Below are 14,112 nucleotides of genomic sequence, written 5' to 3' on the forward strand. Positions count from 1 at the left end.
GGTTAATCGGGCATAATAAAATCATGAGTCATGACGTAATGTTATGTAAACATATTTGGTCCAATTTGGAGCTCTGTTTAAAGTAGCTAAGTTCGTAACTCATTATCATCCAAAATGTTCGACATTGAAAACACAAAATTTTTTTGCAATTTAAATCAGCATTGGTGTTGTGATCTTACCTGGAAAAAATGGGCTTCTGATATCCAATATTTAAGACAAAATAAACATTTTACCATTGGTACACGAATCGTGTACCATAATGCGTTTCAGCGCCATTTGTAACAAGGTGCTCAAAGAATGAGGCTAGACATATTCCACAAGTAATGTCAAACGGTGATATCATATTCTTATTTGGAGAGCATGCGCAATAAATAATATCGGTTTTGACTGGAATAACCAGACACTAGAAACTGACCTGCAGTTGAGACTTCTGGCGTATTTCGCCAAACATAACTGATGAGAATTCACAATAAAACGGACACGATTGAATGTGAAACAGTTTATATAAATTCATATTACATTATTATATGTGTTGCGACTCATTTGTGCAAATTTCTAGCTCCAAAATATTAGCGATTCAGCACCTTTAAAGCATAATGATATTGTTACGCAGTTAATTAGCTATTGACCTTTCATAATTTGGAACAGAAATTCGCTTCCTTTACAGCAGTGTTAAGTGATATTAGCTCTAATCAAACGAAACACTGCGAGGAGAATGGCCACCATAGAAACTGAGAAGGGTCACCTTGAAAGGGTAAATTTGGATTATATAAAAATTCTTCTTCAGTAGGGTTGAATGGATTTCTTTAAAATTTGGTAGGAATCATAGTGACAAATGTCTGCCTGTATTCGGGAATATACCAGTATTGATGTAGCCTCTATATAAAAATATAGAATTTTTATTAATGTTTGTATTTTTTGTATACTTGTTGACATAAACAAGATATTTTGTATATGTAGACATACTGATAAACAACATGTGCATTGGGTTATCAATATTTGTATATTTTGTATATTTGTAGAGATAAACAAGATGCATATCTAGAGATAGATGGTATAGAGATAGTTGAAGGCAGTTCACCTGGTAGTTACACCATGCTAAATACAAATAAAATGGTATATTTAGGTTAGTATCATTGGTTATCATGTTTCAAATCAGATACATTAACTTAATGAGGCCTTCGTAATGATCCATTGTCTTTGTACCCAGCAACACCAGAGTTTTGGGGAAGTATGTAGAAAGCAGCAAATAAACACAGCTACAGAATTGTAAGATCCAGAGTTTATGAACTTATCTCAATTCTAAATTCTTGTGATCTCTAGATCAATATCCAAAGATTCTTTCTTGAATTTCTTGAGATCCTGTGGTAATATAAAATCTGATCCCATGATGTCAGTAGTCAGGTTTCTAAATTATCTCAAAATAATATGCTTTCACCTGGTGCACATTTTATAGCGGGTTAGATAGATGGAGAACAACAAAAAATCTCTTACCTCTGGTGTATAAGAAAATGTGAAATATTTAGAAGAGAAAATTTGTAAAGTACAAAATATATTTGTTTGCTATATGGACTTAAAGACCACGTAAGATCAAAAATCTAAATTGCATGTATGTATAGCCCATGGTTACTATATCAACTTTACAGCAAGTTCACACCAATCTGATTAAAAATAAGTCCGCTGTTAACGTTTAAGTATCCGACACGCCAAAACGCTTTTCGATTTTTCAATTACGACCTTAATCCGGTTGATTGGCTGGTGACGTCACAGGCACTACACATAGGATATACATTATCTATACAATATCTCACTGTCTGTACAATATAGCACTATCAATACACACGGCAAGTTGACAAGAGTCTATTGACGGTCCAATTACCACGTGACTGGCCTAATCATAATCACAGAATTATCGTCTTTCATTGGTTAAGATTAGACATTTGTGATTGGAATATTTTAGAGTGAATTTAAAATGCCGTATAGTGCCGTAGATCAATTTAAGCTGCCTTTGTTTAAATAGGCCACGTGTCAAATGAAGATGACTCAAGAAATTAGCGCATTTACGGGTAATTTGGATAACCCCGTAATACTTGATATCCCAGTCATTTGTCGATATATTCATTATTAGCTATATATAATAATAATAACCATTTCTATACATAAAGAACAACTACAGTGAATATAGAATTTTCCGATGACTATGCATGTACAATAGATCGCACTCATTTCTCTGCCAATCAACGCTTGGTATCTTATTATCATGTACCAATCCATGTACTACGGGTGTAGTAAATGAGGTTAAACTTCACCGCGAAAATTGCACGGGATCATTCGAGGAGTTCCTGGTGCCATTTGGTGAGTGATTAAAGTAACTGTCAATGCAATTGTAAAATACTTTTATTATAAAAAAGATAACCGATGTTAGACATATTAAATGTTGTTTAAACGCCAATCAACAAATAATACGAGGCTACTTGATTACAAAAACACCGGTGAGCAATAATTATTGGGTATATAGTAATTTTAAACAAAATGAAATGAAATGAAATGGAGTTTAACGTCCTACTGTTCTGCAATTTTAAACAACTTATTAGTAAAACTTAATTATTTTATACAATTAATGTGTGTGTGTATGATTCTACCATTAGTTCGTTCGTGAGGTATTACGCACACGTTCAACTAAGAGTGATGTCTTTGATCTGGCCGGCATAAAAAAAGATAATTACCTAATCAACATTCTTAATCCCACTAACACTCACTGCTAACACCAACGTGTAAATTAGTTTATGACCCATGCCTGTATAACTTTTATAGTCGGATTGATTAATTAATGACAGATATTAACGACACTACACTTTATGTGGAAAAGCGAAGTGCTCGCAGTAAAAACCACATAGCTGGACCCGTATAATATTTACATATTAAAAGTGTTCGTCCAATAAGTTCCAAATTGTAAAAAATTAATTAAGAGTTCAAGACTTCAAAGTTTAAAAGTTGTAGGCACATTAAATTGGATCTTAAATTAAAATGAATTACAAAACAAATTATTCCGTAGTCAATTGTTTTATTTAATTAGGGGGATTAAGGAATCCTTCAGGCATTAAAGAATAAACACGTTGGCTGTAGGCTGTATATAGGTAATTAAGGAATAAACATTCCGAATATGCATTTAGTCACTGTTACGTCACTGGCGTCTGAGGGGATTAAGAGTGTTTTCGATAATTGGCTAAGACGTTTTTACAGAAGGTCTATTTTTACGACTTTGAGTGAAGATAACTGAATTAATTTCAACCAGATTGGCATGAACTTGCTGTAAAGTGGATATAGTAACCATTGGCTACACGTATCTCAAAGTTTCCAGGCCCATCTTATGTGCACTTTATGCAAGCAATTGTATGCATGTTTAAAACATATGGTGACTCTGACTTACTTATCACGAAGTCCTGGTTCGATACCACTGTTGGCCAAGAAAGTTCCTCCTGGTTCAGGAAAGGAAAAAGAATCTGGAATGAAAAAACACGGCCCATCCCTATGTGCTTGTTGATAAGCAGATAAAAGAACATTTGATTGGAATTTATTAAGAATAGAGAGAATAGCTTCTGTCCAACTACTATTTACCTTATAGCTTGCTACATGACATGTTTGTCTTATTAACCTGATCAGTACAAAACAGTAGGATGTTAAAAACACATTTCATTGCAACAATGATGAAACTCACACTTTACAACACAACATTAATTTTTTTTCTTTTAAGAAATAAAATGTTAATATCTTTAAGATCTCTAGAGGGCCCAAAAATTATGGAAATCTGTTATGTTACTTTGTTGAGGTTCAAATGGTTATTTCCATTTTTGTCCATTTTTAGGTGGAATGACCGATGTAGCTGAAAAAACCCTAGGAAAATTTACAACTGGATATACTGGCTGCATTAAAGATATAACACTAGCTACAGATTTCAAAGTGAAGTTGATTGGTCATGCACAAAGTGGTCGAAATGTTAACCAATGTACAAGAAGAGTTTGATGTGATAAAAATTGTGATTTGACTCAAAATGAACAGCAAGTTATTTTGTTGTGTAGTAGATATATTTCATTTAATAACGAAGATGATCAGTTGGCATTAAATAACCATTGATTTATGATGAGGATTGTATCAGTTATTGTACTGTAAAGAGGTTAATATTCATCTGTAATTAAAGACTGATGTTTCCAATAACTATTTTATTCTATAGACATTGGAAACGTCTAGTATTATACAGCTCATATAACCTCATTAACTTTAATAATAAGACTCAAGCTGTCATGTTTCATATATAGAATATTATATTATTTCATCTGATATCAGACTATTCTATATATTGGTAATATCAGCCATAATTTCATATCTCATTGTTTTAATTTAGATTATCTTAAATATTTAACACTACAATTTGGTGAAATTTGTATGTTTTACTGTTGATTAATTAGTAATTTTGTATAATTAAAAACGAAAGGATTTAAAACGGACAATGGGGTAATACCCCAAGTTGGGTCCAGGTTTGGAATTCCCCCAATCTGATTGACATGTACCATGTTATCGCTTGCAGCGAAATAATAACTGATATATTTTTGACATTTATTTCCCATAAAGATATATTTGTTGCATTTATCTGTATTTGCGAAAAACTTGTCTATTTTATTTTATTAAAGATACGTTATGTAAGATTTGGATAAAGAAGTGGCAGATCTTGCTTTAATAGTTCAAAAATAGATAATGCAAAATGAATATATTGAAAATATTTCATTCAGATTACTTTACTTGAGCGAAGTTATCCAAATTTGTAGTTTGGACAAGATGTGTGCATTGATTGTTTATTATCATAATTAAATCATTAAATGGCCGAATCATTCTAATCTACTTAAAATCAGAGCCATTTGATGGCATCGAGAGTTGATTATGGTCTTCTTGTGTTAATAAAAGTCTAATATTAATAATTTATATAACATTTAAGGCCGAAAGAACGACCTGCAAAAAGCAGATTTAGCTCTTAAATAATGCCTTTTTAAGAAAAAGTTTAAAACTTCTGAAATGGTTTAAAACTTCTGAAAAAGTTCTAAGGTAGCTATAACAATTCATATAAAATACAAACTGAGTAACAAGCAAAATTTGTTTTTTGTAATGAAACAAATGGCATAGACCATGGGTCGGGTCCATAAATAATTGAACACCACCGATGGGAATTGGAATTGGTTTGGACCATTGGTGAGGCGTTAAATCTTTCTCTGATTATTAATTGACTATCCATACACAACATTAACAAAAAAGAATTACTATTCCATATGTTGTTGCTCTTTTTATTACATGACATTTACCGTAGTTCATTTACAATATAAAAATCTGGGGTTTTTTCCCCCAGTAGAAGTATTGGAATAACAACTGTACCACACTTTTGTTTGATATTCCATGGGGAAAAAAGCCAATATTATTTGTTCATTCATTGATAAAAAATATATATCATCCAGTTCATATTATTTGAATCAAAAAAAAATTGTGCTATTATTCTATAAAAAATGTGGCTTGCTGTAATTATTTTGAATATATTTTAAATCAAAATATTTTTTTCTTTATAATGTGCTATTATTTCATAAAAATTTACATAGATGAGCAATTATAATCTTTTATCATATTAGTATCATTTATGACAAATTCTTAAATTGATTTTACTACGCAGAGATTTTATAAATACAAATTTTCCTAAACTGTTTTTTTACTACAAGTACCAGTAAACTTTCCTTTTTTCTACAAGTACCGGTAAACGTTTTTATATGCCCACATTGAAATGTGGTCGTATATTTTTGGTCACCCCATCCATTCATCCGTTGGTCCCGCCATCCACAATAGCTTGTGGACATTTTAGAGGTTAAATTTATTTTTAGACACACTGTTCAAGGTCATGAGACGAAGAAGTCTTTGATTTTCAACGATTTCTGATAATTACTGCCTGAGTTATGACAATTGATCACTCTAAAACAGCTTTTGGATGCTCTATAGGCTAAAGTTAATATCCGATTGACTTTAAATTTAAACACAGTGTTTAGGGCCATGGGATGAAGAGGCCGATTCATTTTCAACGATTTCCGATAATTACTGCCAGAGTTATGACCCTTGATCACTTTAAAATATCTTGTGGGCGCTTTAGAGGCTAAAGTTAGTATTCGATTGACTTTATATTTACACAATGTTTAAGGTCATGAGACGAAGAAGCCTCTTCATTTTCAACGATTTCTGATAATTACTGCCAGAGTTACGACTTAGCTGCTATGGGCGTATGTTTCTTTGCCTGGCAAACTATTATTACAGGGTTTATGGTTGTAATTATTTAAATTATTTATATACGTACCAAATATTGAGATATATTTGATTTGGGCACCAAGTAAGATAAATGCAATGGTTGCTTAATATTATGTATAATAATAAGGGATTTAAGAAAACATTATATACTCTATATATTCTTTATTTCAATCAAATTGTAATAACGTACTATTAACTTTGTCCTTGTTTTGAATTTCGAAACTCTGAAAAATTATAATAATTTAATTGAAAACAGCAATTAAATATATTTGGTTAGTAATGCTGTGCTTTATGTTTGAACTGTATGAATATTTTAAAGATTCAACAACAAAATTACAAGAGAATCACGACTTTCAAAATCTGTGATTTTTGTTATATATTTGAACTTCTAATTCACATTTTTTGTTTGTTGAGTTATGCCATTGCTGTTTCATAAATCTTTTATTTTTCACAGTGGAGAAATTACTTTGCAAATTCCATTTGACTAGTAGCAGGAACAAAATAAATTATACCCAGAGCACTGATCAGATATTATTTTGATGGAAAATCTGAGAACACAAGAGAACACTAATCATGCTAATGAGAAATAAATTGAGGAAAAAAACACAACATCTGTATGAAAACATTATAATGACTTTTGTTCTTGTTAAAGGGCAGAGTATCACTCATAAATTTTCTGGCAATTAGAAATAAAGCATTATAATTATATATCACTTATCATCATTTCTAACTTTTTACTTTCAAAAAGAGAATTGTATGATTTGAATTCTGACTGTTTTATACTCAACCATAATAATTTGTAATATATATCGCTTGTAAATATGATATTATTTAATGTTAAAGCTTCTTAGTGTGATATTGTTGATTTTTTATTTTGTGTTATTTCATATTTATGTCATCAAGTTTTTGTTAGTATTTGTAATCATTGTATTGTTGTTAAGGAAGTACAGTATTCAGTTTTCAGTCTTCAGTCGGCTTTGATGTTATTTTAAAGATCTTTATCAAATTGTCCTAATCTAAAGTATCAAACTTATAATGAGAGCATGAAATTCATTTTTCATATTAATTTGAAATGTTTGTTTCATCTTTTTCACATTGGTGATTACTGTTCATCTTTTTCACATTGGTGATTCATAGTTTATTCAGATATACACATAGATCACCTCCATTCTTATAGGTCTTCCACTTAGAGGCATTGTCAGGTTTTTATTTTGTGAGACTGTCTGTGCTCTATTAACATATGATTTTAATTAGGACTATGTATTTTGTATAGTGTGGCATCTTCCAGAAATGTATCTGTTGTAAAATAACAGATTTAAATAGACAAATCATGAAAGTTTAAAATCAAAATACTGAAGCTTTCTGAAAAAATCGCTAGATTTACTGAACTCATTTTAAGAAACTTCATCTGTTTCTTGATATAATTAAATGGTTATCCAAGTACTTATATAACAAGTAATTGTGTGACTTATTGCCAACACCAACTAGAAATTACAAGTTTGTATTTCTTTTTAAAAAGTGTCATAGCTTAAGAAAGTTGCATTGGAGTCAGATAAAGATCTCTTAAGAAATTATCACACAGAATTAATCAGTTTTATTCACTAAAATGTATTTTACATTGCTCCTTTAATCAGAGAGCTAAAAATTCTTGTACTACATAGCGGTTATAGCTCAAAATGAAAAATAAATTATGGTATAATTGAAGCAGATTTAAGTATGTTTATTAATAGTAGTAAACTAATTATTAATTTGTTTCAGTGAAATGTAGGAATTAAATGTAGCAAGACTAACCCATGGAAAAATTATACTGTTTACAAATATACAGTCTTCAAAATAATTAGGTCTCATAACATAAAAATTTGGCACTGCCTCTTCAGAACCATCACAATAGCCTTAAATATTTATAATTGTGTTGCAAACTTAATTATTATATTACACAAATAATTCTTATTTTAATCATCTATTAACTAATGGACATTATTAACTCAGAATTACAGTAACTCAAAAGTTTCAGGAATTGTGAGAAAACTTTGCAAGAAAGTTTAAAGCTGATATATGAACCTGTATTTGAACTATTTTTATATATAAAGAAAATTAATAACTTGTTACTGTATGTATGTTGATAAAAACTGTAATTGTTTGTTGGTACAGCAGAACTATGTTAGGTTAAATATTTTGATGTTGGTAACAACAGAACTGTGTTAGGTTAAATATTTTGATGTTGGTAACAACATAACTGTGTAAGGTTAAGTAATTTATGTATTTCAATAGAAAAAGTACATTTGTAGTTGCTATAAATTTATTTCAATTTGTGTAAGTTTTTAACAGTTCTTTTTATTCATCCATTGTATAACATGTCATATATTGTCTTGCCCACTTCATCCAGCTTGTTGAGATTTTTGTTTTCAAACTTTGAAAAAACATTAATGATATTCAAAACCATGTGTCAAGTACTCTCAGAGATATTTCTCTGTGAACAAAAACCTTGTAAAGGATCCACAGAGATATATCTTTTTCAAATTTACAGAGATTGTTTGGTTAGTAGTAAGGTTCAGAGTCATGTTCAGTTATTTGTCAGTTATACCTGGCTTGTAATTACACACACTGTGTTTTTGGTGTCATCACATTGATAAAACTTTTCAAATGAACCCTTTTGAAATTCAGAGTCTTTCTCTAAGTGCAATGCTGTAAACCATTGGTCTAGTGATATTATTGCTTAAAGTTCTGGAGAAATAGTTCAAAGCATTACGAAAACGACCAACAATTTGGCTGCTGGTGGGTGCATTTTAGTTGCCTGGCACCATATATTTATTTGATATGTTATTGTACATCAGTCACACTTGTTGCACACTTCTAATACACTTTTGTCTTCTTTTATAAAATACTGTTTTATACCAGTTTCCTAAATTCCACGACTTGACATTCCACTGATAATGAGATAAATTAAACAGATTGTATTTAGAAAAAGCAAAATGGTGTTATCTGTATTCATATTCACTTTAATTAATATTTCATCAATTAAATTAAATGTTACATGACCCATGCATCATTAGAAATAATTTTGTCACAAGTAAAATGCCTCTATGTATTGTAAAAGTTTAATAGTGTATGTTTCATTGTTATTAATTAAGTATCCTGTTTTCACAAATGACTATTATACTTAATCGTCTAGCCTCATGTCATTGATCTCTGGGAGAATACATTTATACTCCCAGTTGATGATATCTAATACAGAAAATATTAAAATTACTGTTCAGTTAATTGGTTATATAATACCCTTGTTCGTGTACCAACCCAGAATAATGGTCACCTATAAACCATTACTGGACACCGGTAAGAGTTATATAAACCGGCTGACTATGATCACCGCTTTGATTGTATTGCTAAGTATCCTTAAAGGACAATATTGGTGCCAATCATTATCATATATGTGATAGAACTGGTTAAACACATTCCAAATATTATTTTATCACAGAGATCATTGCTACGATAGCTGTGGAATCAATGTTTCAACAATCGGAAGTGACGGGTGATAACAGGTACATGGGCGAATTTCTGCCCACTAATAATTCCTTCGAAGACCAAAAGTTGTTGTGTGAGACTGTGAAAGGATATCACGCGTGAATGTACGGACTGTTTCTATTTTATTCGTGTTCTCTTATCTAATGACATTCAATTACTTTTTTGAATTGTCAGATATACTCTTACAGTCTCATATAACATCGTTTGGTCTTCGAAGGAATTATTAGTGAGTATCTGTTATCACTCGTCACTTCAGTCACTTATATAGAGGTATAACTCGTATTTTCCTTTTTCGTTCGCCATTTCCGATTGTTGAAGCATTGATTACGCCTCTATCGTAGCAATGATCTCTGTGATAAAATAATATTTGGAATGTGTTTAACCAGTTCTATCACATATGTGATAATGACTGGCACCAATATTGTCCTTTAAGAGAATGCAGACGATATATTTAACCTAGCTGAAGCAAGTCACATAGGGAAGACAAATAACTATTTTATGCCCGAAGACGCAACACCCAGGTTATTAATGTAAGATGCCTTTCAAATTATATAGGAGCAGTAGGAAATGTCTAAATCTGTCATGCTGGTGCTCTGGGCCGATGTGTGGTAGCGGAATGCGCCATATTTGATCTTTACAGCCTCCCCGTCGAAACCTAAACGGTACAGCCGTTTCATTAACGAATGCTACTGTAACGGACGTAATCAAATACAGGACGGATTAATCAGAATAAGGTCAAGAGAACATGGGTTCATTCCACCAATCCCGTCTTCATTAGCCCTGTTTGTGCAGCATTTCATTCCATGTCGCCCCTCAGAACTCCATTAGATGATTCTCCTGATAGTTTGTAACCGCAGAACGGATGAAAACGCCCAGAACCCATTTGGTGTATTCGCGACCCTTCAAACGCCCGTCTTATCATTTGGTTTGGTCTATTTATTTATTGTATTTTAAAACACAGAAGAAATTGTAAGTGTCGCCAACTTTCGAATAAAACCCTGCATATAACCACGACACTGATGATTGGGGTATATTTAACAACTGGAAAATTATAGCACTAGTTTCTTTCTCTCGGCGTTTCTCGTTTTGGTTAATATTACGGAGCAAATCAGATAAGATGTTGAGTCCTCGCTTTCGGTGATTATCTTTAATCTCTGTGACGAATGGATATAAATAAAATCAATCTATATTTAATACTCACTTTAAATCACAAAGGAGTCTTCAACTAAAGACTTTGATTTACTTGTATTTACCGTGGTACAATTTGCCTTCGGAGGGTTATTGTACTTTGATACTTCCACTTCCACTAATTAGGGTTTCACACTGCGTAGCTTGTGTGAAACACTATTGTATTTGTTGTCTCCCGCCTTTCGAAGAAAGTAGGGGACTCTTAAAATGGGTCCGTCCGTCTGTCTGTCCGTCACATTTTTTGGGACACAATAACTTACCAAATCGAGATGAATGTTCAAACTTGGTGTAGGTGTTTATTAGGTCGATGCATTGATGGAGTTCGAAGATGAGCACTTTCTGCTGAGGGTAAGGCGAGATAAACAATATGATTGATTGATGCTTTGCGACACAATAACTTGAGTTCAATTAAGTGAGAGTGATTAAACTTTGTGTAAACGTTCATTACATCAATACCTTGCCTAAGTTCGATAATGAACATTTTCTGCTCAGGTACGCAGAGCGATAACCAAGTCGATACTTTGGAAAACAATAACCCTCCTTCTAATTGAGCAACAATGTTCACACTTGGTGTAGATGTTTGTTACGCGAATGAGTTGATGGAGTTTGAAGATGAGAATTTTCTGCTAAGGGTAAGCAGAGATAAGCAATTTGATCGGTTGATGCTTTGGGACACGATTTTCAAATATTTTTTCGTAACTTCGTAACGAAGAAAATGTATGTTAAAATTAGTTTGTAATATAAGCAGTTACCTAGAAATAGGCAATTTTGCTTTAGTCAGCTTATTTCCTGTAAAATAGTCAGTTATTATTGGATTTTCATAAAAGTGACACCATTTGATTCAAAAAGCAAATATGCATCATATTATATTGATTACAATAACAATTACCATTTTTTTCAACTAAGAATTATTTAATATGTATTAAATGTTTTAACTTTTAGCTTAAATCAACATATTAATAAAAATGATACGGCCATATAGATAACCAATTTTGTCAGGCTTTTCGAATTTTAATTTCAGTTTATGGGTTCTAGGTTGATTATTTATTGCCCGATTTGTATAAAAGAATGTTCATATGCTCCACGGTGCAAATTCCCAACTTTTTTCGACCGATAACATTTTCTGTCGGCACCGGAAGTGGCGGAACTTTGCCCAAATCATCAATTTGGACAGGTCGGAAGGCCTTTTTAAACGCAAATAATAATGTTTACAAATCTAATAGATCAAGATGAATGCTCCTACTAAAGTCACTTATCACGTAATTTTGCCTGTAAAGGGGTCAATTATTAATGGATTTCCAGAAATAATAAATACGATTTAATGCATAAAGCAAATATGTGTTATATCTAACTGATTGCAATTTAAAATTGACACCGGAAGTGACGCCATTTTGACAAAAACTGTATTTCTTACTCTCACTTTCTACAAGTCACTTTTCAAGGATTTTGGTCCATAAAAGTGTCAATTATTATTCGATTTTTATAAAAAAAATTTCACCATGTGATGCCTAATAACGTTTTCGATTTCATAAAACTAATTAACATTTTCGTCATTTTGGCAAAATCGGTATTCTTAGCCTCCAAAACAAATATTTGTTCTGAATTAAGCGAAATTCATTATTCGTATAAAATTATGATATTTGATTTCAATGGACAAATAATATGAATCAATACGATCATATAGATATCAAAAAAAATGTTTCTAACATCTTCCCTTGAGAAATAACCAATTTTGTCAAGATCACTTTTTAAGATTTTTCGCATATTAATAAGGCTTTATAAAGTGTAAAGTACCGGTAAACATTTTTATATGCCCACATTGAAATGTGGTCGTATTTTTTAGTCACCCCATGCGTTCATCCGTTAGTCCCGCCATCCACAATTGCTTCTGGATGCTCTAGAGGCTTATGTTAATATCCGATTGACTTTAAATTTATACATATCTTGTGGACGCTCTAGAGCCCAAAATTATTATTTGATTGGTTTAATATTTATACACCATGTTTACGCCTATATGTAATCGTTTCGATTGACTTTAGGCTGATACACAGACGAACAAATACATGTGTATTAATCTTTAATGATTTTTGATAACTTCAACAGCTAAATCCATGATATTAAATGTTTTGTATACTAAACGTTAGCATGGGCTAAACAAATTCTAATGATTTTCTGATAATTACTTAATGAGTTGTTACTCTTAATCAGATTTTAGTGTATTATAATTGTTACATTACCGACAAAAGTAAACATATACAACAACTCTAGTTGACTCTTCGGACTATTTAGCTGCTGTGGGGGTATGTTTCGTTGCCTGGCAACTTATCTTTTTTTCCCATTTTTTTAAAAAAAAATTATAACAGAAATCCCAAACCCCGTACCCCAACCTCTTCGACCAGCAGGGCTTTCTGTGGGGAATGAACGAGATGATGACGGTGTGCGTTTTACCTTGCACAGGGGTATCTCGACCATCTTTATGATAGTTAATTCAATTATTGCAGCGGGCTATTTTAGATACTGAGTGGTGGGCCAAAAATGTAACCTTAGTCCATCAATTTGTCCCTCGTGTCCGCTCAAATGGCCCAAATCTGGTTATAGGTCGGAAGTGCACTAGCCATAAAAGCAGCCTTATGGGCGCTTGGAATGCCCACTCATGGTATGTCGGCAATCTTGATACACGAGAAATCGCTCTGGGTCTGTCACTGCCGTGGGATGCAGCACTACTTTGCATCTTTTAAGATACATTACGCGTACAAACGGTGTGATTTGATGATATATATTCACACGAATTAATTTAACATAATTTTGCTTCAAATCCTTCTCAAAATATTGCAATTGCCAAGGAATACCCTTACTATAAAAAAAAATCGATCAAAAAAGGTCATGTTTGTGTCACGCGACTTACCTCTCTCAGTAGCCTACCTAGCAACGGGGACGAAGTCGGAGGAGAATTCATTGCATACACAAGACGATGTTGTCTTTAATCGCTAACTATTTATTACAAATAATTCTCGGATTATCCACTGCCCAAGTTTTTTTTCTGTGGTTTTTAACTCAGAAACTGTTGTACGT

General features: G+C 32.1%; 1 protein-coding gene across 1 annotated transcript in view; it reads left to right on the forward strand.

Annotated features, from left to right (window-relative positions):
• LOC126817805 (pikachurin) overlaps positions 1 to 9,591 on the forward strand; it is a 76,200-nt gene extending 66,609 nt beyond the window's left edge. Inside the window, exons 13-14 of the mRNA XM_050544958.2 lie at positions 1,023 to 1,126; positions 3,866 to 9,591. Coding sequence (XP_050400915.1) covers positions 1,023 to 1,126; positions 3,866 to 4,023 — 262 coding nt within the window. The 3' untranslated portion in view covers positions 4,024 to 9,591. The remainder of the gene's footprint in view (positions 1 to 1,022; positions 1,127 to 3,865) is intronic.
• The last annotated feature ends 4,521 nt before the right edge of the window (positions 9,592 to 14,112 follow it).

This window comes from Patella vulgata, chromosome 4 (genome assembly GCF_932274485.2).
Source record: "Patella vulgata chromosome 4, xgPatVulg1.2, whole genome shotgun sequence".
NCBI lineage: Eukaryota > Metazoa > Mollusca > Gastropoda > Patellidae > Patella > Patella vulgata.